This window comes from Vicugna pacos, unplaced genomic scaffold, assembly GCF_048564905.1.
Source record: "Vicugna pacos unplaced genomic scaffold, VicPac4 scaffold_20, whole genome shotgun sequence".
Classification (NCBI taxonomy): domain Eukaryota; kingdom Metazoa; phylum Chordata; class Mammalia; order Artiodactyla; family Camelidae; genus Vicugna; species Vicugna pacos.
Window position 1 is genome coordinate 16692232 of NW_027328741.1, and position 25633 is coordinate 16717864.

A 25633-nucleotide genomic window follows, 5' to 3' on the forward strand; every position below is an offset into this window, starting at 1 on the left:
CCATCCTCTTCAGGAAACCTGTGAGCTGTTCACCTGTTTCCAGCTTGGGAGAGTGTGATGTCTCCCAGAGGATTCTGCTTCTAGCACAACCTGCTGGTGGCACAATGAGCTGGAATGAGCCTGTCTGCTTGGTGACAAGTGACAGGTCACTTAGTGGTTCCTTGCTCCAGGGAGGGAGGCATGTCCACACAGTATTGGGGCTTCAGAGCCAGAATGTAGTAGAAAAGCCTCCTGGTCTCCCAAAAGGTGGGAAAGTGAGCAGTGACACTGGAAAGGCACTCCTCTCTGTGGCCCTTGGCTTTCTCCTTGTTACAGTGGAGAGTGCAGTGCTGCCCCTGACAGCCCACTTCCCTGCTGGGAGGCCTTTGCAACAGGTGGAGAGTGCTTGGAAAAGCCCATTTATTCTGAGGAACTGTTATTGCTCCTGGTGGGATTATTATTTTCATGTCACTTGTGAGGTGGGCCCTGAGGGGTCCCTGATCTGGGGGCACAGACACCCACAGAAAATTGGCCCAGTATTGCTGTTCATTCAACAATGTCTTACCAAGCACCTACTGTGTGCCAGATTCCCAGGGTAGAGCAGTGATGTTGACAGCACAGGTCCCTGCCTCACCTCATCTCTGCATCCCAGGTGGGGTCACCAGATTGGGAGTTCAGGAAGCAGAGGATGTGGCCGAAGCCTTGTGGGAACCCCTGGGTTTTTCTCTGTGCTGAGGACCCAAGCAGCACACCGGTTGTGGGACTCAGTACCCGCAGGACCCAGCATTGATGGGTAAAGGAGAGGGGCATTTCTACAAGCCCATCCTCACTAACCCCAGGCTCTGGAGGGCAGCTCCAGTCTGCTCAAACCCAGGGGGCATCTTCCTCCATCCTGATCACCCTCTGGTATTACTCCCCGCTCAGATGCAATTTTCCCTGTGGTAGCTACACTCAGAATATGTGTTTGTTTCTCTCCCATGTGGTTAAGTGGACTTCAGATGCATGATAGCGATGGAGTGGCTAAGCCTCTGGGCAGATTGCTGGGTGACCCGTGGAACTTGCTGCACATGGTGAGCTCCCTTCTGTCAACCAATGGGCCAGGCCCCACCACTGTTCTGTCTGTTCTACCTCACTTAATCTGCACAGACACTCTGTGCGGGACATCCTGTTATCCCCCATCTCTGCTAACCGTGGGTGGACAAAGCTTGGGTTTGAGAAAGTTGCCCAGGTCACATGGTTGACAAGTGCGGAGCTGGGGATTTGCACCCTGGTCCCAGGAGTCTGGATCATGGAAAGGGCTGGGTGGGGCAGCTTATTGCAAAGGGAAGTCCTGCCCAAGCCCCTCCCATGAGAGCCCACCCAACAGCACATCACGGAGAGTCAGCATTTCCTGGACCAGATGGACAGAACCTCAAAACTTCTTTGCAGATAGTTTCCATGTTCTTTTGCAAGCACAGAAAGGCTGCAGACCAGGGAAGGATAAGGCCAAGAGTGTTTTCACTGGGGAGAGTGAAGGACAAGTGTGAAGACACACAGCACTCCCAGCAGCCCTCTCGGCAGAGCCTGCCACTGGGTGAGCAGCTACCGTGACTACCTACCATAACCCTGTGAGGTTCATGCCTGTACAACTCTGCCTGTGAGAAGAGCAAAGTGAAGCTCAGAGAGGTGTGGGGACATTCCAAAAAGAAACAGATAAGGTGGGATCATCACCACCATGCTGTGCAGGTGTCACACTGTCACACTGCTCATGCATGGCCTGCTGGGAGTAGTGAAGGCCTGATAGGAGCACAGGAACACTGTGGTGAAGGTGACGTTTCTACCTGGGACAGCTGGTACCGGGGACTCTAGCTGGTTCTTCATTGTGCCTGCTTTGAGTGTCAGCGTGTTGCAGCCTCATGTAGGGGAAGGGCTGTCTCCTTTCCACACCGGTGCAAAAGGAAGAGCATGTACACACTGGCATCACCATAGACCACCGGCAGGATCAGGATCTGGAGCTCAGAGCAGAAACTGCCAACACCTCAGGAACTGGTGCAAGAGGAGGACCTGAGTGCCCCCTGAAATATTTCTAGTTTTAAAAACATACTTCATTAGGGGGAAGTGATAAACAGTTGATCCCTTCAAAATATTCTGTTATCCAAGGAACAATAGCACCTCAGCATTGTAAGAGGTTTAACTCAGTCATCAATAACCATCACTATAGGTATGAGAAAACAGAGTGTTAGGAGTTACAAAAGGGTCTCAAGATCATGCAGGTCAGAACTGAGAACCATCCAAAGCATGTGCTGCATGATAGCCTCTCTAAGCTACCTGAGGCTTGGTCTGCTCCTGACACAGGGCAGATGGTTCTGAGAAAACCACACTCCTCAGGGGACCCCAGGGAGTTGACAGAGTTGAGTTTGGGTTCCTGGTCATCTTCTAAGTCTGGAATTTTGAGATTCTTCTGCACCTGTCCTTCCTCCAGAACAGAATCTGATTCAGGCGGGATTCCAAGGACTGAGGCATGTGCCAGGCAAGAGAGCAGGCATGGCTGGATGAGAGCATCACCAGTGCCATTAAAAAAGAGGCCAGGGCACTGAGATTTCCATTGATTTAGCATCATGGCTGGGAGGGGTCATGTGTTCTACAGTGAGTTCCGAGTATCCTGCACCGCCCTCGAGGACCTGCAGGGGGCGAACGAAGCCAGCGTGTCTTAGGTGGCGGTGCGCATGCGCAGTCCGCGTCAGCAGCCAGCGTCTTCCCTGGGGGCGGAGCTTGCTTTCCTCAGGGCTGAGAGGGCGGCGCCAAGGAGGCTCCTGGACAGCGCTGCCTGCGTGTCTGCGGGAGGATGCTCCCCGCTCTCTGTCTGAAGTTACGCCGGTTTCCCACGGCCTGAGCCCGCTTCCTGCCGGGGTGTGTGTGAACCTGACCGAGCTGGGGCCCCGGCCAGCAGGGCAGGAGGGGACGGGTGCGCTGGCGGGCCCGCTTAGACTATTCTCCTCGCCCGCCGGGAGCGGGTGAGTGTCCGTGTCCATCGGGGCCGCTGGGGTGTCCGCGCCCCTGGTCCTCACCGCCCGGGTCCCCCCTTTCTCCGTGTGAACGGAGGTGTGTACACCAAGGGTCAGGAGCGGGGATGCGGGTGTGAGTGTCCGTGTCCATCCGGGCCGCGGGGGTGTCCGCTCCCCTGGTCCTCACCGCCCGGGTCCCCCCTTTCTCCGTGTGAACGGAGGTGTGTACACCAAGGGTCAGGAGCGGGGACGCGGGTGTAATGGGAAAGGGGCTGAGAAAGTACTGAGAGTTAAAGAGAAGTGTGTAAAATTACATTATGTTAATTTTTATATTTTAAGTGTGTCAAAGTCAGAGTTTATCATGCTTTTACTTTCTTGTCTTTAAAGGAATGCAATCATTTAGTTTATACTTAAAATATGCTTCTCAGCTTATCTCATTTTCAAGTCAAAATACTGCCACGGTTGACATTTTCTCATAATACAGTGACAATCTTAAACATGTGTGAATATAAACTCATTGAAAAAATCTTGCAGTATTCCATGGTGAGTTGTCTTCTTAAAAATAATATCCAGGCCATTGCTAAATTATTACAAAAATATAAATTTTTTGAAGCACTTTTAGAAGTTCCACACACAGTGGTATTTTTAAAACACCAACCACTGCATAGTGCTTAAGATCATTTAAGATGAAATATATTCAGACCTAAAACTTTAGAATACTCAAAAGGCAGGGTAATGGCTGCTTTTTCATTGCAAATACATTTTTTTCTTCATAAGTGCAAAATACGAAGGTATTCAGCTAAATTTTGTATATCTTAATTCAAAAGGTGAAATTAGAATATAATCTCCTTATTTTTTATTTTAAGGCTATTTCCCATAAAAATTGGTATTTTTATCTGTAGGACCTTAATTGTCTATTCATTTGTTTTTTTCTTTTCGTTTATTTTCTTTAACAGAGAGTGCATTCTTGTGTCTTGTTAGAGTTTTTAATTCTCCTAACTTATTCCAAGACTTTCTGACACTGATAGTAAATAATGGGAAAGGCCTTATAGTAACTGCATCTTTTCATGTAGTCAGGATTTTTTTTTTTTTTTGGATAACTTTTTTTTACAATTTCCACTTGGTTCACAATATTATCCCATTATGACAACTCAATAAAAAATTGTAATCTGTTTACACCAAGACACTTATGTCAGCACAGTGCTTTTGCTGATATGATTTTACATTAGATTATAATATAATATTTGATTTGATTTACATATAGACTAATACCTATTTTATATATTTACACACATATATGAATATCTGCTAAATGTCATTAATTTGCATGGGGTGGTAGCTGATAACATGTGATCTTTCTGACCATTGGCTATTCTTATGTGTGTCTAACGTACTTCTTAGAACAGATACTAGAACATCACACCTCTCATTATACAGTATTTTAAAGGTTATATTTTATTTTATTTATTTTTAAACATTTTTTATTGAGTAATAGTCATTTTACAATGTTATGACAAATTCCAGTGTAGAGCACAATTTTTCAGTTATACATGAACGTACATATATTCATTGTCACTTTTTTTTTTTGCTGTGAGTTACCACAAGATCTTGCATATATTTAAGATTCCACACATGAGTGATCTCACATGGTATTTCTCTTTCTCTTTCTGTACTGCTCCACCATGAATAACATTCTTCAGGAGCATCCATATCTCTGCAAATGGCGTTATGTAGTCAGTTTTTGTGGCTGAATAGTATCCCATCATATAAATATCCCACATCTTTATCCAGTCATCTGTTGATGGACATTTTAGGCTGTTTCCATGCCTTAGCTGTTGTAAATAGTGTAGAAAAATCAGCTGAAAACCTTATGGGGGTTCCCTTGTAACTCACTCTTTGTTTTTCTCTTGCTACCTTTAGGATCATTTCTTTATCCTTGAATCTGGCTATCTTGATTAGGATATGCCTTGGTGTGGGTCTGTTTCGGTTCTTCCTGCTTGGGACCCTCTGAGCCTCCTGTGCTTGGATATGATTCCTTCTTTAGGTTTGGGAAATTTTCAGTCATGAGTCCTTCCCATACCTTTTCAATCCGCTTTGTTCTTTTTCCCCTTCTGGAACTCCTATTATGCATACATTGGCACAGTTTATATTACCCCATAGGTCCCGTATATTGTTTTGTTTTTCATTTGTTTTTCTCTCAGCTGTTCTGATTGGGTGCTTTCTGTTGTCCTGTCTTCTAGGTCACTTATTTATTCTTCTGTATTTTCTTGTCTGCTTTGCACAGCCTTTAGGTCAGCTCTCATCTCAGCCAATGAGTTTACTAATCCTACCTAGTTCTTCTTTATAGTTTCTATTTCATTTTTGATACATTTTATATACCTAAACACTATTTCTTTTAGTTCCTTCAGTACTTTGATCACTCTTTTTTGAAATCTTGATTTAATAGACCATCAATGTCTATTTCTTTGTTCATGCTTTCAGGGGATTTCTCTTGATCTTTTCATTGGGAGTGGTTTCTCTGCTTCTTCACATTGCTCATATCTCTCTGGCACCGTGGCTTAAGGAGTAGCAGTTACCTACTTATCCTGGAGATGGTGTGCCCTTAATGATTTTATCGAGAGGTCTTTGTGTCTTTGCCCTGCTTCATGAACTCAGCTTGCTGTTTCATAGGCCTTCTGTTGGCACCCTCATCTGTGCTGCTCTCAGTGGCTGTTGGCCAGCAGATTGTGCCCCCTCCTAACACTAGGTCAGGAGCTGAACTCTTATCCAGTGGGTGGGCAGGTCACTCCCCCTCCTGATGCCACAGTCAGATGCTGTGCTTACGGGGAAGCAGGTGGGCAGATCACACCCTGTCCCAGCACTGTGGTCAGGTGCTGTGTTCCTGCCAGGAAGGTGGGTGGCTGCCCACCTGCCCTCTCCTGGTGCTGGTCGCTCCGCTGCTCTGTGCAGCTGCCTGCTCTGCCTCGGGTAGGTGGTCTGTAGGTGGGCTCAGGGAAGACCACGGAACAGCCCCGCCTACGCTCTGTGCCAAATCTGAGCTCCTTGTTTCCCTTGGCGGCACAAGTTCTCTGAGGTGTCAGGGTAGAAAAATCCTCTCTGCCTCAGGCTATAAACAAGTCTCAGTCCTGCCTAAAAGGTTGTGGGGCCCCCACGTGCAGATTCAGGTCTCAGCCCTGCCCCCGCCCTGGCAATATGCACAGGAGGAGATGGTAGCTGTGGCTGAGCCCTGCCTTTCTTCTTGCGAGATGTGCCAGTAATGGCACAGGTCTGAGGAGACAAAGGCTTCAGCACCCCTCCCCCAGGGCACATGCCTGCTTATAGTTTTGTTTACCTTCTGAGTTAAAATTTACCTGACAATGAAATGTATAAATTAGGCTTTTGAGGTTCATCCTTGTATCAGTAGTTGATTCTTTTTTATTGTTGAATTGTATTCCATTGTTTGAATATACTATCATTTGTTTTATCCATTCTCCTACTGATAAATACTTAGGCTTTGGATATCTTTTTTTGCAAGCAAACATTTTTTTTAAAAAATGCAAATATAATATACATGCTTACATGTGAAAATATCTTAAGTATACAGCTCAGTGATTTTTCACAAAGTAAACACATCTATGTAACCTTCATCCAGTCAAGAAACAGAACATTGCTGTTCCACTTTGGGTTTCTTCCCAGATACTATGGCACCCCTTTGATGGATTCACCATCCTAAATTCAGCCACCATGGATTGGTTTTATTGCTTTTGAAATTTTTAGTCCCGTACATTCCACTCAACATTATGTAAGATTCATCCACTAGTGTTTTCTGTAAACTAGTATATTTATTTTTATTGCTTTAAAGTATACAACTTGTATGCATGTGCCACCACTTATGGTTATGTATTTATTGTTGACAGGTGTTTGGGTCATTTTCTATTTGGGGCTATAACAAATAGTGATTATGAGAATTTTCTGGATGTCCTTTTGTGCTCTGATGTAGAAGCTTCTGAAGGGTACACAGGGAGTGTGTGTTTGTATGTATGTATATGTGTGTGTGTGTATATATGTACACACACACACATATACATATATAACTTTCATTCAAAAAGCCTACTTTCAAATTATTTGTAAGAATTTATATTCCCACTGGCCATGTGTAAGAGTCCCCATTGCATGTTACCCTCACCAATGCTTCATATCACTTAACAACTAACTATTCTAGTGGATGTCTAATGGTGTTCCAAGTGTGGTTTTAGTACGTATTTTTATTATTACTAACGAGCTCAGCCACTTTTCATAGCTTATTTGGATTTTTCTTTTTGTGTGTGAAGCACCTGTTCAATTTTTTTGCACATTTTAATATTGAGGTTTTGCCTTTTTCTCCACTGGTTTTTGTTCTCTATATGCCCTAGATACAAGTCTTTTGGTGGATATAGATATAGCAAATATATTTTCGCACCATGTGGCTTTTCACTTTCTTAATGGTATCTCTTGATAAAAATAATTCTTAATTTTACTGAAGTCTAACTTAAAACTCTTCTTTTATGTTTAGTGCTGTGTCCTGTTTAAGAACTCTTTGCCGCTTCAAAGTCATTAAAATATCTCCTACACTATTTTCTAGATGCTTTATTTTGGTGGGGGATTAGGTTATTTATTTTAATGGAGGTACTGGGAGTTGAACCCAAGACCTTATGCATGCTAAGCACACATTCCACCTGAGCTTTACCCTCCCCCAGATGCTTTGCTTTTTGTTTCAAATTTATTAGATTTATAATCTATCTAAAATTACTGTTCATGTATGGTACAGGGTTTAATTCAATACTGTTCCATTGGTCTATATGTCTAACTTTAGGTAGTTATCACATAGACTTAATATTGTTTTATAAGTTCTTTAACATTGTTCTTTAATATCAGCTTGGCTATTGTTGGCTCTTCAAGCTTCTCTATGTATTTAGAATCAGCTTGTCAAGTTCTACAAAGAAACAGTAACAACAATTAAGTTTTGGGGATTTTGATGTGCACATATAAATCTTTGAATCAGTTGAAGGGGAACTGACATCTTTAAAATGTTGAACCCTCCAATCCATAAATTTGGATTACCTCTCCTATACTTATTTTTATCACTGCTGTTACAAATTATCACAAATTTTGCAGCTTAAAGCAACACAAACTTATTATTTTATGATTCTGTAGGTCAAGTCAGGAACAGGTATCACTTGGCTAAAAATCAAGATGTCAGCAGGGCTGTATGCCCTTCTGTAAGTCAAAGGAAGAATATATTTCCTTGTCTTTTCCAGCTTCTAGTGTTCACCCACATTTCTTTACCCATGACCCTTCCTCTATCTTCAAAGCTAACAGCTTTACAGCTTTCTAATCCTTCTTCCAAAGTCATATCTTTCTGACCACATCTGGGAAAGATTTTCAATTTTTAAGGACTCCTGTTGTTAGACTAGGCCCATGTAGATAATCCAGGCTAATCTCCCTGTCTCAGAGTCCTTAACCTGATACATCTGCAAAATACCCTTTGCCATGTAAAATAACATATTCACAGATTTCAGGATTAGAACATGGATATAGGTAGGGGTCAGTGTGGTGCACTATTCTGTTTATCAAACTGTTTAACATTTGATACTTTCTGACAAACGTATAAGATAGAAGATCCTGGTCATGTTTAGAATGCTTCCTCTGCAAAATATTGGGCACTGAGTTTATTTGAAAGGACTGAAAATAATATTACCACAGGAATGGTTTCCTAATTCTACTGACATTTACTTACTTTATACTTAAATACCCAAAATGGTCAGCCAGGAGTGGGATCTTGGCAAATAAAATAAAAGTATAATTCAAGCTTTTATCACTGAATTTATTAGCTAATTCTATTTTAGAAACAGACAGAAAATAAAACAATTTAGAGTAAGCCTGCTTGCTTATATATTAAGTGAAAATAAAGTTTTAAAAGCATGTCTGAATATGGGATAAAGTGAGCATCATAAAATGTAATGTTAATATTTAGTACCTGGAAATCTCAAACTCCCAATTTATAAACAAGTTCATACTGTATAGCACAGGGAACTATATCCAATAAAGTTTTGTAGTAACTTATGGTGAAAAAGAGTATGAAAATGAATATATGTATGTTCATGTATGACTGAAGCATTGTGCTGCACACCAGAAATTGACACAAAATTGAAAACTGACTATATATATATATATATATGAAAGGACTGAAAGGACTATATATACCAAGAAAAAAATTAGATTGCTAACCAATAAAAAATCTGTCAGTAATATAATGCTAGAAACCCTGAGACACAAAAGAAAATTTCAGGCATACATCTGTTTATAGAGTCATAGAAAAAATAGTGCCTATGCAAGTCCCTGATAAGCATGAGAAAATAGGAAAGGCAATATAAAAGTTCAAAATGCTTTGCTATGTAAGAGCTGCAACATGACTCAGACACAAACTTCAGTGGTCAAAATATCTATATAATTAATGATAACTTAAAGTAATTGAGGGCATCATTTTAAATGAGATAAAAATAGCTGCTCAATTTTCGTATTACTAACCAAGTCATTTCTGTTTATAGTAGGTTTATATTATTTTTATATGTATTTATATTTTATAAAGACATATCAACTTAGATCCTGGCAGATAACTGACAGTGGAGCAACTGATTGATTTAAATGGGCATCACAGGCTTATCAGATTTCATATGCTTTAAATATACATTAGATATTAGCTGTCAGGAAGAGTTCAATTTTCATTTATTCTAACATAGCTGTGCCACAGGCAGGTTACTCTGTATTCACAATGGAGGATCATGATAGATATGAAGATATCAAGCCTTATTGATCTTCATAGGGGTGCTTTTATAAGAAAAGGAGAATAAAATAAAAAAAAATCTAAAATACTACTTTTTTTATAGTGTTCTAACAGTTATATCTTTTATTTTTTAACTGAGTTATAGTCCATTTACAATGTTGTGTCAATTTCTGGTGTATAGCACAATTTTTCAGTCCTTTATGAATATACGTATATTTGTTTTCATATTTTTTCACCATGAGCTACTACAAATTCTTGAATATATTTCCCTGTGCTATACAGTATAAGCTTGTTTATCTATTCTATATATACCTGTCAGTATTTACAAATCTTGAACTTCCAGTCTGTCCCTACTCACACCCCTCCCCCCTGTAAAATACCATTAAATCAACATATATTTTTGAAGAATTATGAAAAATGGGAAACTATAAGTTGTTTCTTTAAATTGGAGCAAAGAGAACTACTTTAACTGGAAAAATACTTAAAATCTGGCAAGTTTTATGATTTCATGTTCACCCCTGACAGCTTTTCTTTCCTCCTTTCTCCTTCAATCTTTATTGGACCTTCTAAAGAATTAAATTACAAAAAAGAAAAAAAGAAAGAAAGAAAGAAAATTAAGAAACAGCTCTGCATCTAAAATAACCTCCTAACTGGAAAGATGGTATACTTTGTGAAAAATTTACAGCTGCCAACTTATGATCTATGTCTCTGTCCACACTGCCTTACTTGTTAGGGAGGGTCTTAAAAAAAAAGTAAAGAAAAATAGCAAATTATAATGGCTTTTACATTTTAAATGCTTTTCTATGTGTCTACAATCTGCTCTATCATGAGTTATTAAGATAAACATTATCAGCTATACTCTACTTTCCTATCATGCACATTGTGACTCTAAGAAGCACGCACGCTCTAACTTACCATCTGCAGGTGGTGTACAGGTTAATGCAGTTCTTTTGACAATATATGGTTTTGTAGTCTAGTTGTCTAACTACTACATAATGGAAAAGATGTAGAACTACTGGTACCACTGCCCTCGGTCTCTGTCATTTACCTTAAACATACCTGGAAAAGTAGATTCAAAAACTCATTGGCAAGAACATTTTTCACACTCCAGATCTGATATTCTTCTAGAGTTAAGATGGCCATTCTGAAAGAGAAACAATATTTAAGAATATCTTAAATCTTCATTTTCTTATATTATTTGAATTAAATTTGTTTTATTAAACTTGCAATGGTCATTTGTCTGAAAGAAAACTAATGATTTAATGTAGATGCTGTGTATTCATCCGAAAGTAGGCCAGCAAGAATAAGTTCAAAAGTAACCAAACTCTGAAGTAGTCACTCATAACGTGGGCAATTTATCACCAAAAATCTTCCTCCAGTAAGACCTGGGAAATAACTCACAGTATCTTCTGGTTCAAGGTGAAGTTTACTAACAGAACCCACAAAAGGTTCTGGGTAGAGAAAAAGGACTATTTACTAACTTTGAAAGCATTTTTCCAAACTCTTTGGATTATGCCCTTTGACCCTAACAATTTTCTAAGATCTTTAAAACATCTGGCAATATTATTAGACTTCTTAAGAGATTTAAAAGAACTAAATATATATAATAAATGAGTATCTATATTAACATTTCCTCAAAATAAAATGTAACATTATTTTCACAAGTTGAGTAAAGCAGTATTTTTTTTTTTGGTGTCAAAGTGTACCAAAAATTACATTTATATACAGTAGACAATATTTCTTGGCAGGCAAAAATATAACCAAATGCTTCTTACTTCATGTTTTGAACAATCACCTTAACAATCCTAGATGAATAATAATGTTCTTAGCGTTTATTACTTAATTATATTTTTATTATCTAATGATTTATTATTTAAAGATATTTAATAATATTTACTATTAATGATATTCATGTATTCATTCAATATATATTACCATTTATTACAAGAAAAGATTTTAAAGCACTGTGATGGTAATTAATGGCTTTCATGATGCAACTTCCATTGAAGTATATTAACACCAATGTAATGGTACAAAATAATGGGTAATATTGTCACCGTCTAGTCACCAGTGAATATGGGTAATAGGTTTGGTTGAAAGGTCCAAAATCTATTCTAAATTTTTACCATTTCATTATTATGGTTACACGGAGATGGAGCGGCTAAATGATCTTTTTTTTTAATGTTCAAAAGTACAGCCATAAGAAGAAACTCGGTCTTATATAAAAATAGACAGCAATGATAACCTCCATACTTATCAAACACCCAGAAGAAAGGCGATGGAAATTGTATCTCTACATAAGGTATTTCCTAATAGAAACTTTCCTGTGTTTCTGTTTTCATATATACCAAATAGAAATGGCTACCTTAGTTTTGGGCAGAAAAGTAAATGAAGACGGTTATCTGAATTGCCAAACAAAGATCAAGCCCTGAAAAATTCATTTCTATTATTTATTTCTATTGAGTGTCAGTTAATAAGACTATGATGATTTCTTCTGGATTTGTGATTGAAAAAAATGTTACTTATTTTTCTAAGCCTGTGTAAGGCCACTATGGTCTACATCCTACCATTTGCAACTTGGTACATGTCAACATTTGAATAGAAAGGGTCAAATTAACTCATATGTGTCTCACATATATGGATTATCTTCAGTTTCACAGGGATACATAGACATTAAGGCAAACCTATTATAATATCTTTAATAAATGTTTTGAAACTAAAAAAATTCAAGGCTTTATTCTTTGTAAAGTACATGCTTGTTTCTGCTATTATACACTTATTCTGGCTGCTATTAAAGACCTTAGGACAGACCCTCACCAATATTATTGAAAAAAAAATTTAAAAACTATATACACCACCCAGATTGAGATGAAAAATAATTTCCATCATCCCAGATATCCTATGCTCCTTCTCAGTTAACTCACCCATCTCCAAAATCACTATTGTAACACTTATTAACATTAGTTCTGTCTCTGTTCTAGAACTTCATATAAATTAAATTGTACAATGTGTTCTTTTATTGTGGCTTCTTTTGCTCAATATAAGTTTTGTCTTACCATAATGTATTAAACTGGGAGAAGTAAAGATTATAAACTACAGATGGCAAGGGCTGTCTCTACTTAATTTTTACAAAATGCCTAGCTTATAAAATATAATGTTTTTATGTAAATAACACTTAATGGAGTTGTTTAAAGGTCGAATGGGCTTTCCTTAGGGACAACTTGGAGTTATTGTAACCACAGGTCCAAATAAGCATTTAGCAGGGATGATGCAGAAGAGATTCAAGTATGTATATGTAACGTATGTATACCAATTCAGAATATAATGTATTTTTAGAAAAGAATAAATTAGTCTCTGCTAGACTCACCTTTGTGGTGTCATGTGCATTCTATGTGTCTCTACAATGTTGGATAGATCCACAAGTAATTCCTTTAAAACCAGAAACCCAAATCAGTAGTTAGGAAAGAGAAGGTATCATTTTTATTAGACAGTAGCTGAAGTATAAAATATTTTTTCGGTCAAGTTTTGTTTTTTTTTAATTCCAGATATAGATTGCTTGTTTACCTTAAAAATTTATGACAATTTTCCAGTGGTTTCATTTTTTTTTTACATAATACATTCAGTTTATTAAATTTTCTAAGGTAAATTCTCTTCCCAATTTTGCATCTTTGGCTATGAATATTTTGAGTAGCATAATATAGAACCTAGAAGTAGTAAGAAATCTTTTTCTCAACCTCTTTTAAAAAATTCTTCACTCTATGTTCCTGTTGGAAGTTTACATGCAAGAAGATGTATACAATCAGACTTTACCAGGGTATCATCGGTGCAGTTGTCCTTCCAGACCTCTGTGCAACCACGTGTCTCTCAGTTCAACCCTACAGAGAACTCCATCACCATCAACATCAAATACCTTGAAGCAAACTAAAGAAAAGAAACTCTTATGGAGGAAAATTACTTTTATATTCTGAAGTATAATACATTTTATTACAACCTGCCCTAGTGAAATTACTTAGTTCCTCAAACAACTACATTCTGGATTAAGTTCTTATTTGGAGGAGATTGTGTCATTAAAGTCCTTTGAACTTGTAGGAATTCCTGTACACTTCACAAGTCTCTCTCCTTATATAATTAGCCAGCTTAGAGAACTCTATCCTTCATCTAAATCTAAAGTTAAATTTCTTGCAAACTGAAAAAGAAGGGCCAAGTTACTATACAATATCTCACAGATTTTGAGAAGGTAATTCAAGCTTTTAAATTAATTTCTAATATTTATAACTGATCACTTTAGAGTTGATTCTTACAATGCTGAAAATATTCCATCTACATTAAGAATCAACAAAAAGCTGGTACAGTCAGCTCCCCGTATCCATTGGTTCTGCATTCACAGGTATAAACAATAGATCAAAAGTATATATGTATATGTATATATATATATATAAATTTTCCCAGAAAGTTCTCAAAAGCAAAACTTGAATTTGCTATGCACTGACAACTATTCACATATCATTTACATTGTATTTACAAATAATTACATTGTATTAGGTACTAAAAGTAATCTAGAGATGATTTAAAGTATACAAGAGGATGTGCATAGATTATATGCAAATACTATGCCATTTTACATAAGGACATGAGCATCCATGGACTTGGTATCTGAGGGGGTCTCAGAACCAATCCTCAGCAGATAATGAGAGATGACTGTATAAAGATTTTGCCTCTCCAATGTAATTAATGTGCACCCAATATTTTTGCCTAAGAACAATTTCAATTCTTCAATGAAGTTTATATACAACAAGCTAAAAATCCAAAATATCAGCACTTTGCTAATTAACATCAATATCAGCAAAATTGCTAGTTAGTCTATTTGGTTAACTTCCACTAGTCCACTGGCAAAAAAATAAATTAAAAAAAATATAAGACAACAACCTCAATTGAGAAACAAAGACTTCAGCCTCTTTAATACCAGAACTTTAATGTGAACAAATAATCTATCACAAAGCCAGGTTAGAGTAATGGTATACTATCAGGGAAGATAAAAGAAATCTAAATTTTTAAGATTAAATAATTATCTACTTCACACACCCATGTAATAATTATGCTATTAAGTTAACTGAGTGCATCACAGTACAACATTATTAAAGAATATTGAACTATTAAGTATCATACCCAAAATATGCAGTATTTGTGAAGCTGTATTTTAGAAAGATGCAGAGATAATGACCCTAGTGAATATGTAAGAATTAGGTTCCAATTAAATGTAAACTGCTGCATTTTCCTAAACAAATATGGTTAAGATTTAGGAATGTAATATGCTTATAAATTATGCCATAATATTTTAGATAGGTTTAAAAGATAAATTTAGTATTTAATAAAATTGTTTTATCATAAGTTTAATTTTGCTAATAAAATATCAATATAGACAGTGATAGAAAATAAGTTGAAATTCAAGTTAAGCAAGACAAATTTTCTATATAGACTACCAGAAAATATTTTCTATATGCTTAACATTTTCAAACACATCATGACTGATGTAGTTCATTTATCATGAATTGTACATTTATCTGGAAAATCAACCATTATTAATAACAAAGATCTTAAATTACTCCACAGTAAAAAAGAATAGATGATTGAACCTTTACACTGACGTCAGTAAAACCTTAGCAAGAGATTGCTATTTGCAAAAGGGATGAAAATTCAAGCCTTAATCAGATGATTTTTTACATGAATGGATGCTAATTTTTTTCTCTGTATAGCTTCCAAATTTTGTGATGTTTAACACACTTACATTTCTGTCTTTCAGCCAGAGGTCCTCTGCAACAAGCTGATAGCCCACAGGATATCTCCTTAAAATCTATGTGGCTGTCATGATTTTCACCAAAAGCATTAAATAAACCTGTAAAATAGGAACACAGACAGAATAAATCACAGCCAACAAACTTTCTGTTAATAATGACATGCCTATGAAAGGAGGCATGACTCGCATAAACTGATTTAGTTTTTAAAAGTTATCAGTAGTTTCCACTGTCTTAGGAAGTTTTTCCCCCACCCCCTGGCATAATTATAACCAACATTTAACTTCCTAGAAGAAAATACTATCATTTAGTGTTTGGTTTTGTCTGCATACCTGTCTCTATCTTATATTAATTCCAAAAGTCAAAAGTGATTGTAGAATGTAAAAAATAAAAATGTATTTTAAAAATTTAACTGGAAAAATGTCAGAGACCACAATTATCCTAATTTGGAAAGACTAAGAAGAAAAAGGAAAAAAGAAGAAGAAAAGTTGAACTCTATCAAAGATATACTGTGTTGTTATTAATGAGATTCATACAGCTCCTTCATGAAGCAAAGAAAACTAACACACTATATTATAAGAGACAGAAATTCTGTACTGCAGTCTTCATTGTACCACTTAATCTGTATAACTAAATATATTAAATTTCAGAAATAAAGGGCAATTTATAATCTAATCCTGTGGTTTTTAAACTTTTCCTAAAAAATAAATGGAATCATTTTATTTTCAAATGAAATGATTTCTCAATCTCTAATTATAAAAAGTTAAAAACATAACTGCACTGCTGAAGTGGAAACCCTGTCTGTTCTAGCTCCCCTAACAAATAAATATTTCTAAAACACACTAGAAACCTGAAGAATACAGACTGTCTATTTCAAGAATCTAATTCTGTGCCCTCAAAGAGCAGAAAATTGAAGCTAAGAAGTAGTTACATGACTTGCTAAAAGTAAGAAATTTTTTTTAAAAAGTCTGAATCAGAAGAAGAACCCAAGCTTTCAGATTTCAAATACAGTTTTTGTGATTATCACCCACAACTGCTCCTTGTAAACCTCATTTAAAATATATATATATATATATATATATATATATATAGTAGTGAAAAGTTTAGAGCTAAGTGGGGACCTTAGAGATGGTCTAGTGGTTTCTTAATTTTTTAAGGGTGGGGGAAGTATACAGCAGTGGAACCTTCTTCTATATAAAAGAAATACAATAGACACTCCTCAGCTGAGGAAGAGGTGGGGTCATGTGTGGAAGCTAGAGCTTTGCCTATTCAGTGTCCACCACCCTGACCCTGCACCAGATGCTGAGGCACCACACTGGAGCACACTTTCATAATGATTGTCTTGGTCAAACTGATTTTATATATGAGAATATTCAAGTGCAGAAAGGTAAACCGACTTACACAAGGCTCCAAAGGTGGAACAAGGCTCAGGTGTTTAGCAAAGAACATTTGTAGAAAATAGAAGGATTCCCACCTTCACTCAGAGATGGACGAATTGGTGGTGAAGCCAATGGGCCAAATGTCTCTAAATCAAATCATCCAGTTCAGGATTGAGCCCTCAGCAACCAATAGCATTTCTCCAGATGAATGATGTCTGATTCTTCCACTGACAATCAAATCAAACAAGATTATAAAATCTCACTCTTCTCTTCTGGACAATTAATTAGTTCATCCTGATAATGTAACTTCTAAATACACATTTTAATTTCCCAGTTAAACTGTTAAAAAACTACCTAAAACAAAAACTCTGAAAGACAAATATATTGTATCTAAAGTGGCATGAAAATTAAATTCAAATTAATGTAATAGAGGCTTTAGAATGGGAAAAAATTTGCAATTTCCCATTAAGCAGGCTGTTTAATTCCAACATGTAAAATAATAAACTAAGATACTTATTTTTTGCTTCCCACACTTTTATCTGTATACCCTTTGGTGATTTTAATCTCTATCTTGGATTTGAAAATTCTTGATCATAGTCTCTCCTGGCTACACAGGTAACACACTAATAGCAGAAACTATGTTTGATTTATCCTGTCACTATGGTAACCACTTACACATTTAATACTTATTAAATAAATGTACAAAGGGGATAGACCTAAGCTTCTCCTTCTTGGCCCTAAAATTCTTACTACCCCTCCTATAAAGGCAGGAGCCTCCTCTGTAGGACAGAGAGTAAATGTATCTCATGAGAAGGATTCCCCAACAAGGGCTGTCTTTTCAGCGTGCTTTTAGATGTTTTTATGGGACATTTCAATAAAAGGATCAAGGACCTAAGCTTCCCAGTATGGTGGGCGTTGTGATGGGCATGGGAGGATGCTCACTTGGGAGGATGAGATGTTAAAGACACTAACAGTGAAAAGGACAGGGCAAGATGAAGGGCGACTGGGAAACAGGACCACAGAGATGTGACATCTACTTCCCACTGTCATCTAAGTGATACCTACTTGAAAGAAACATTTCTACAGTTAAATTCTATAATGGGGTTATTTAAATGAAGCACACATATACTCAATGAGTAGATCACATAATTTTTAGAGATTCAGAGTGCAGTAGCATTTTCAGAGTAGTTTTTACATCAATAACTAGTATTTATAAATTCCTGTGTGCTAAACAAGTATGTGGAATTATTTCCATTTTGCTTTTAGACTTACTACAGCTTAACGTATTCACTGCACTGATACAGAGTAATTTTTCTAATGAATAAAAATGATAATGTACAACCTTGTTAAAGATTCTTTAATTTCACCATCACCAGATTTATGAACATTTAGGCCTATGTGTCAGGCCCCGTTTCTTACCAGCTTTTTCACCAACACCTTACATTGAGGTTATATTGCATTACCCAGAGGTCAGGAAATGTTCTTTCACACATCCACATCTTTATTAGGTCCTGTGTCCTCTGAGGAGAAACATTCTCCCCACTTTCACATCCTTCCATTTTACAGCCTAACCACTAATCCTTCTCTAAACACCTTCTAATGCTTTCCAACCTCACCAGCTACCCTAGGATTTTAACTTCTCTCTTCTGCAACTGTCCTCCACTGTATATAGTATCCAATATTCAAGTGAAGTATGAGTCCTCATTTACAGGTCTGTGGCCTCTCTAGATTACAAAGTATTTGGATTCAGTAACCTTGTCCTTTTATCACTTTTGCTGCTAGAGTTCCTTTCATAGGACCTGATACATAGTAACCACACAATAAATACTTCCTGAATGAATAAATGAATGAATGAATGAATAGCCAAGGCAATCTTCACAGCCAAGGCTTCCCCAACCCAGCTCAGTATTCTTTCTGTTATATCAAAGAGACTCTGCCCCATGAAACAATAGACCCTGCACATTTTAACAAATGTATACAATTATTAGGAACTATTATTAGAACAGAGACTAGCACTACTGTTCTCATAGTTATGTCACATAAGTAGTGTATTAAAGCTCGTTCTGATTTCTTGTTTATACAAATCAGCTATGTCTGTCACCAGTTTAAATATTAGTAATTTAGAAAACAAAAGTTATTGATTTATCTACTCATCAGAAATCATTACAACAGATCTATTTACATACCTCTTCTGTCAGTTTATATACCAACTGGAAAAGAAGGGGTGTACAGTCAACTCTGAGAGTATAATTGCCTGCAAAATAAATAAGAGAGAATTTTAATACCTCCAAATGGACTACAAACCTGTATTTAATTCTAACTTTATTTTCTAATTATAAACAATATATAACAGATTTCAAATTCAAGGCATCATTCCTGGAGAATTAAAAATAGGGTGGACCTTACAGATTATCATATTCAGTGAAGTATGTCAGACAGAGAAAGGCAAATATCACATTCTATCACTTATATGTGGAATGTAAACAAACAAAAAAATGATACAAATGAACTTATTTACAAACCAGAAATAGACTCATGACATAGAAAAGAAACTATGGTTACCCAAGGGGAAAGGGGGAAGGGAAGAGATATGTTAGGAGTTCAGGATTAACAGATATACACTATTATATATGAAACAGATAACCAACAAGGACCTACTGTATAGTACAGGGAATTATATTCAGTATCTTATAATAACCTATAATGGAAAAGAATCTAAAAACAATGTATATGTATATGTATATGTATATGTATATGTATATGTATATGTATATAACTGAGTAACTTTGCTGTACACCTGAAACTAATATTACAAATCAAATGTACTTCAGTAAAAAGAAATAAATAAAATTTTAGAATAGACAGATAGGTAGGGAGATAAATAGTCAGGCAGATAGTCTGGCTAAAACTAAAACACAAGGTGGAAATAACTCTTCAGGAGCCAGAGAGGCTGCAGCACACACTCAGGATAGGAGACTGCAGAGGCGGACTCTGCTGCTAAGGCTGCAGCTCCTGCAGTAAAAGTAAGGGTCATTGCTCATTACGGCAGCAGTACCTAGGGGTCTTTGGCAAAGGAAGTGGTAAGGCCATAATGTTCATGTTTTTATTCATTTATTCAATTCAATATGAAGACTTTAGACTAGAGCATGTCAGTAACTAACATGTGTCCTGTGACACTTACCTAGAAATAACCATAATACGATGAAAGCCTACAGATGCACATGCCACATGTCAGGGTCAAAAGGAAGTTTGTAGTGGGTGCTTATTTCAGAGTTGTTCCAATACATACAGGAACTATTTCTGTATGAAATATTTTAGCCCAACTTTTAAAAATAGCTCCACAGGAAGAATGTCAAAAGTACTAAAGTTTTAAGTAGTAATCCAAGATAGGCAAATGGTAAATATACTAAAGAAATTAGGATCAATAGCTTAGTTATGAATCATATTGATTCATTTGAATCATAATAATGTTCTCTCTGGTAAAATGGAGAAATGGAGGTATTATTGAGGCATCTCATAGAAAGAGGATAATCCTAGTTTATGAGTTGGAGTTGATAGACTTAAATACTGGTATACTATTTAATGACAATCTGAAATAAAATTTACCTTCTGTGTATGAGTCTGCATTGATATATGCAACCTCTCTCTCCTGGAGTGTTTTCACATTCTCCTGTAGTTGAAGCAAAGCAGTCACTTAACTCACAGCATTTACAATTTTGGAAATACAAGCAAAACAAATTAATTCAGTAAAAGAGTGGTTTGCAGATACCATTATAAATCAAACACCTATGCTTTTGACCATAATTTTAAGAAAATGCTATTAACTGGTTGATAATATTAATGCAATTAAAACAAGAAAGAAAAATATTAGTGATGCTGTAGCCACTGTTAATAGCAACAGCAGGGAGACCCAGAGGAAAACTGCCCCTGATCCCTTGCACCATAATATGAAGGGGGAAGGCTCGGAGATGCTCAGCCTCACCCTGGATCTACTGGAAGAGGACTGCTCAAAGTAAGGCCTGGAAATCTGTATTTTTAAAAGGTGTCTCTGGAAATCCTTACAGACATTAAAGTATGAGATCCCTTGATGTTGGGGATCCAAGTAACTTTACCATATTAAAAGTGAGGAAGTTGGAAATTTGATTTATCAAGAATTTTTTGAAAGAGAAGATATTGATGAAAAAGAAAAATATAGGAGGGGAGGATAGAGAAAAAAACTAGAGGGAGAGAAGAGTGGCTATTAGGACAAAGACAAGACATTTCTCACACATACATGCACACACGCACACACATTCTAGAAAAATACAGCAGAAGAAGACTAATGCCATCACACAACATGGGAATATGCAGAGAGAACTCTTTTCTTCTCTCTGTTTCTCTCTCTCTCTCTAGCTTGCTACCTTATAAAAGCAGTTACAGTAAAAACATTTAAAGCTGTGAGTGGTCATCCCACAAATGAGAATTCTCACCTCTGCGCTTGACCACATGGGATAGATGACAGCTGATTCTGCGGCAGAGTATCCATTATGACAGAGCTACAGTAGAAATAAAAAAGATTCCTTAATTATATGTAAAGGTAAATGTGCTGCTGAATATGATCAAGAAGCTAGTAGAAAATGGGAAACAATATTCAAATTGTCTTTTAACTCACATGAATTTAAATTAATGCAAGGCATATTATCTTGTATCTTGGATTTATTTTATCTGTATTTTAAGCTGCTTAAATTATAAAAAGACACATGTATTTCTATATACATGTGTTCACAAGAAATTACATATTTCTAAAAGTAAATGACCTTAATGAATAAGCTCTGATTCATCTAAATAAGTGTATTATGAAATGCATGTTCATAACAACAACATAATAATAAGACTTTGCCATATAAATGGAATCAAATGTGATACAAGTAAATGTGATTTTATTCCCATACTTATTTGATTCATATTATTATTTTAAAGTATGCAGAAATGAGTCAGAAGGAAAGCATTTTAAAAACCATTCACAATAATAAGAAAGATATGACATTCTTTAAATCAATTCTATAAAATTTGGACTCATAAATGAACAAAACAGAGGATAGTCACAGGAAAGTGCTTTTTGGTGCGCCTGCCTTTAAAAAAATACACAAGCCTACCTTGAACATGTGAGAACTTAGAGTTACTGGACAGAGAGACTAAGGGAAGAAGATGAAAGAAGGGGGTCTATGAGAGACACTTTAAAATAAAGCATTAAGAGCCAGTGACAAATGAAAATTAATCATAATTGAATTAAAAATAAATCCTTGAAATTTTAGAGTAATTCAATTTACAAAATCATTGTATTACACTCCCCAACCAGGCACTTTTGTAAATGGTAAAATATACCTATGGTTACAATTTAGTGTTGAATCCATAAAGGAGAGACTATAATCAGAGTATAGTCATCTAAAAAGAGCATGTTGTTTTCCTGGATAGAAGAAATCCAAGGAAACTGTAAAAACTTGAAAATTAATGCCAAGGATCTAAATCAGATTTTCAATAGGCTAATTCACTTGTCAGAAGCAGCTTCCTAGGTTTGACTATTTTCTGAGCTTACAGATTTTACTTACTTATCACAAAAGCAATATAAATAGAAACTAAAATATTTTAAAAATAATGAAAAAATTGGTTTGTGCTTAGTAATTAAGAGGTTGTTCTGTTTTGCCAAACTGATGTAAAAGCAAAAACAAACTCTATTTCTTAAATTTTCTTGTTTTTATCCAATTTAAAACAGTATCAGGTAATGGAACACATCTGTGATTACCCTGAGATACATGTTGACCAAGAAGATATGTTTACTGTCTTAGTTACCTCAGCCCATTTGTGGAACCCAGAAGTCCAAATTTTTCTGCATCCCAGCTGGCAAAAATGGCAGTTCTTCTCAGTCTTCAGCTTGAAATCATTGTTAACATACATGGTTAGGTACATCTGCCTAAAAACAAAGGAAAATTCACTGAAGTCACTTTCTGTCATCACTTGACATGGAAACATTATTTACCTCTACTAATCAGTTTTCCAAAATTCTGGACAACTTCTTATAAATCAGCAGTTCCACTGGTTAGGTCAATACCTCCAAATACCCAGAAGTCCTGATGATCTCCCAGAATAACACATCTGTCTGGAAAGGAAGGCATTCAAAAGAATGACAACTTAGAATGTATTATAAAGAGCAGTAATTTATGTTTTTAAATTAAACTTCCTCCTGCTTGAGTTTCCTCCATAGAAAACCATCAAGGTACTGTCTCCTTTTAGAATTTACCTTTTTTTCCCCACATTTAATTATATCACATCAACCAGGAAAAAATATTAAGAGTTGATTAAGATTTACCTTCTCTTACTCCTGTAATCTTTGTAAAAACAAAATGTTTTAAGACATTTTAAAAAATTCACCAACTCACCAAGTTTCACAGATCCTCAGGTAGTTCTGATTACATCATAAATGCTTGCGACTTTCTTGAAGTTATGAACATGCATTTTAACCTTCCTAGAATTTCACAAAGGGAACAAATTACTTCACATAGAGCATTATGTCTAACAGGTTCCTTCCAATGTTTTATTATAAGTCTCAGAAGTACAGAAAACTGTTTAATAAGATGATAAATTCCCATATGCCCACCACCTAAATTCAATCATTGTTAATACTGTTGAACTATTTGCAAGCGAGTTGTGCAAATCATGACAGTTGTCTCCTATGTATTTAAGAATGCACCTTACGGTGAAATCAAATAAAAAAATCAGTATTTTATATTTTTCCTCCCTCATAGCTCTATTGTTGGTATTTATTTAAACTCCAAAATTATTACTCAACATGAAAAAGAATCTTGTTCTTAGCAATTTTTTTTTTTTAAAAAAATGTGTATTTGTCCATTTAGAGCTCAAATCAATTAAGGGATATAAGCCCCAGGTGCTTTTTTTGGTATTTTGACCAGGGAAGATTTCTGTTTCTGACTTTTCTCTTAAACTGTTACTGAAGCTACATGCTCTGTTTTCCTTGTGTCTGTATGTATCTGTTTATAAATCACATTTTTCATTGTGTACCTCTAGAGGGTATTAATACATGAGATAATAAAGTCTCCTATGTTAAAGGAACTCTGTTCTAATTGAGTTAAATAAACACTTTTTAAAAATTCTTATAAAATAAAACTGAACTTCTAATACCTTAAGAGTTCTGAAATTTTAAAACAAGCTTCTTACAGAACTTATAAAATACTTGCAGAATCCAAATTCAAATTGCTAAGGCAAATCATTAATCAACAAGGCTCATTCAACCATTTTAGTTTAATAAAAAACAGCTATCTCCTCTCTGATTCATCAGTGTGAAGTTTCCCTTTCCCTCTACATTTCAAGCCAGTCAAACTAAAGTTCTGATCATGCCATGCTCTTTCCCAGCCCTGCACAAGCTGTCCTCTGCAGCTGGCGTTTACTGCCTGTCTTGATTCCGTGGAAAACTTACTGTTTGTGTAAAATTAAGCTCAATGAGCACATGTTCTGTGGTCATGCCTCCTTAATACCAGAACTGTCTGGGGTTAGTAACGGTAACGACTATGATGGTAAGCGCACGGGGCCATGTAGCAGTTACGCGTTCACCACTGTGACCACTTAACCCTCCCCCGCAGAAGTGACCGGTGAACTTCGCTCCTTTCCCCCTTCTCACCTACTCCTTCCCTTAAGTTAACCTAGTATTTTGCATATACAGTGTTTTGACAGTTATCTGAAACACTGTTTTAAACCGTCAGTTGAAAAGGGAAGACAAAATGTTACACCTGGCCCAGAGGAGGAGAGGGGTGGGGAGTGGCTCAGAGGAAGACGAACAGGACGCGCGGCCCCCGATCACAACACAGCCCTGTTCCTTCCCGAGTTTCGCAGCCGGGAAAGCAGAGGCGTGGGGCCCGGACCGCTTCGGGGCCTTCGTGGGAGGCCGAGGGAGGGACGGAGACCCGCGCAGGGCTGGGGAGGGGCCCGCAGGGACTCACCGTCTGTGCAGCGGCTCCTGACCCACAGCTGGGCGGGCGGCGGTGGCGGTAGAGGCTGCGGTGCCGGCTGAAGGGGCTGAGGCGGCATCGGGGGCGGTACCGGCTGAGGCGGCTGTTCCGGCTGAGGGGGCCGAGGCGGCGGCGGCTGTGGTGCCGGCTGAGGGGGCTGGGAGGGCGGCGATGGCGGTTGAGGCTGCGGTGCCAGCTGAGGGGGCTGGGCGGGCGGCGGTGGAGGTTAAGGGGGCTGGGCGGTCGGCGGTGGCGGTAGAGGCTGCGGTGCCGGCTGAAGGGGCTGAGGCGGCATCGGCGGCGTTACCGGCTGAGGCGGCTGTTCCGGCTGAACGGGCTGAAGCGGCGGCGGTTGCGGTGCCGGCTGAGGGGGCTGGGAGGGCGGCGATGGCGGTTGAGGCTGCGATGCCGGCTGAAGGGGCTGAGACGGCGTCGGCGGCCGTGCCTTCTGAGGCGGCATCGGCGCCGGTACCGGCTGAAGCCGTGGCGGCTGCGGTGCCGCGTGAGGGGGCTGGAGGTTCGGCGGCTGCGGTGCCGGCTGAGGGGTCCGAGGCGGCGGCAGCTGCGGTGCCGGCTGAGGGGGCTGGGCGGGTGGCGGTGCCGGCTGAGGGGGCTGGGCGAGCGGCGGTGCCGGCTGAGGGGGCTGGGCGGGCGGCGGTGCCGGCTGAGGGGGCTGGGCGGGCGGCGGTGGCGGTAG

General features: G+C 37.8%; 1 protein-coding gene across 1 annotated transcript in view; it reads right to left on the reverse strand.

Annotated features, from left to right (window-relative positions):
* LOC140693822 (N-acetylated-alpha-linked acidic dipeptidase 2-like) overlaps nt 1–25224 on the reverse strand; it is a 56705-nt gene extending 31481 nt beyond the window's left edge. Inside the window, exons 1-11 of the mRNA XM_072957447.1 lie at nt 24928–25224; nt 22766–22882; nt 21406–21471; nt 20543–20606; nt 19123–19190; nt 17032–17163; nt 15551–15658; nt 13576–13686; nt 13133–13194; nt 10825–10909; nt 1800–2044 (exon numbers count right to left, since the gene is read on the reverse strand). Coding sequence (XP_072813548.1) covers nt 17116–17163; nt 19123–19190; nt 20543–20606; nt 21406–21471; nt 22766–22882 — 363 coding nt within the window. The 5' untranslated portion in view covers nt 24928–25224 and the 3' untranslated portion in view covers nt 1800–2044; nt 10825–10909; nt 13133–13194; ... (1 more) ...; nt 15551–15658; nt 17032–17115. The remainder of the gene's footprint in view (nt 1–1799; nt 2045–10824; nt 10910–13132; nt 13195–13575; nt 13687–15550; nt 15659–17031; nt 17164–19122; nt 19191–20542; nt 20607–21405; nt 21472–22765; nt 22883–24927) is intronic.
* Nucleotides 25225–25633: the final 409 nt, after the last annotated feature.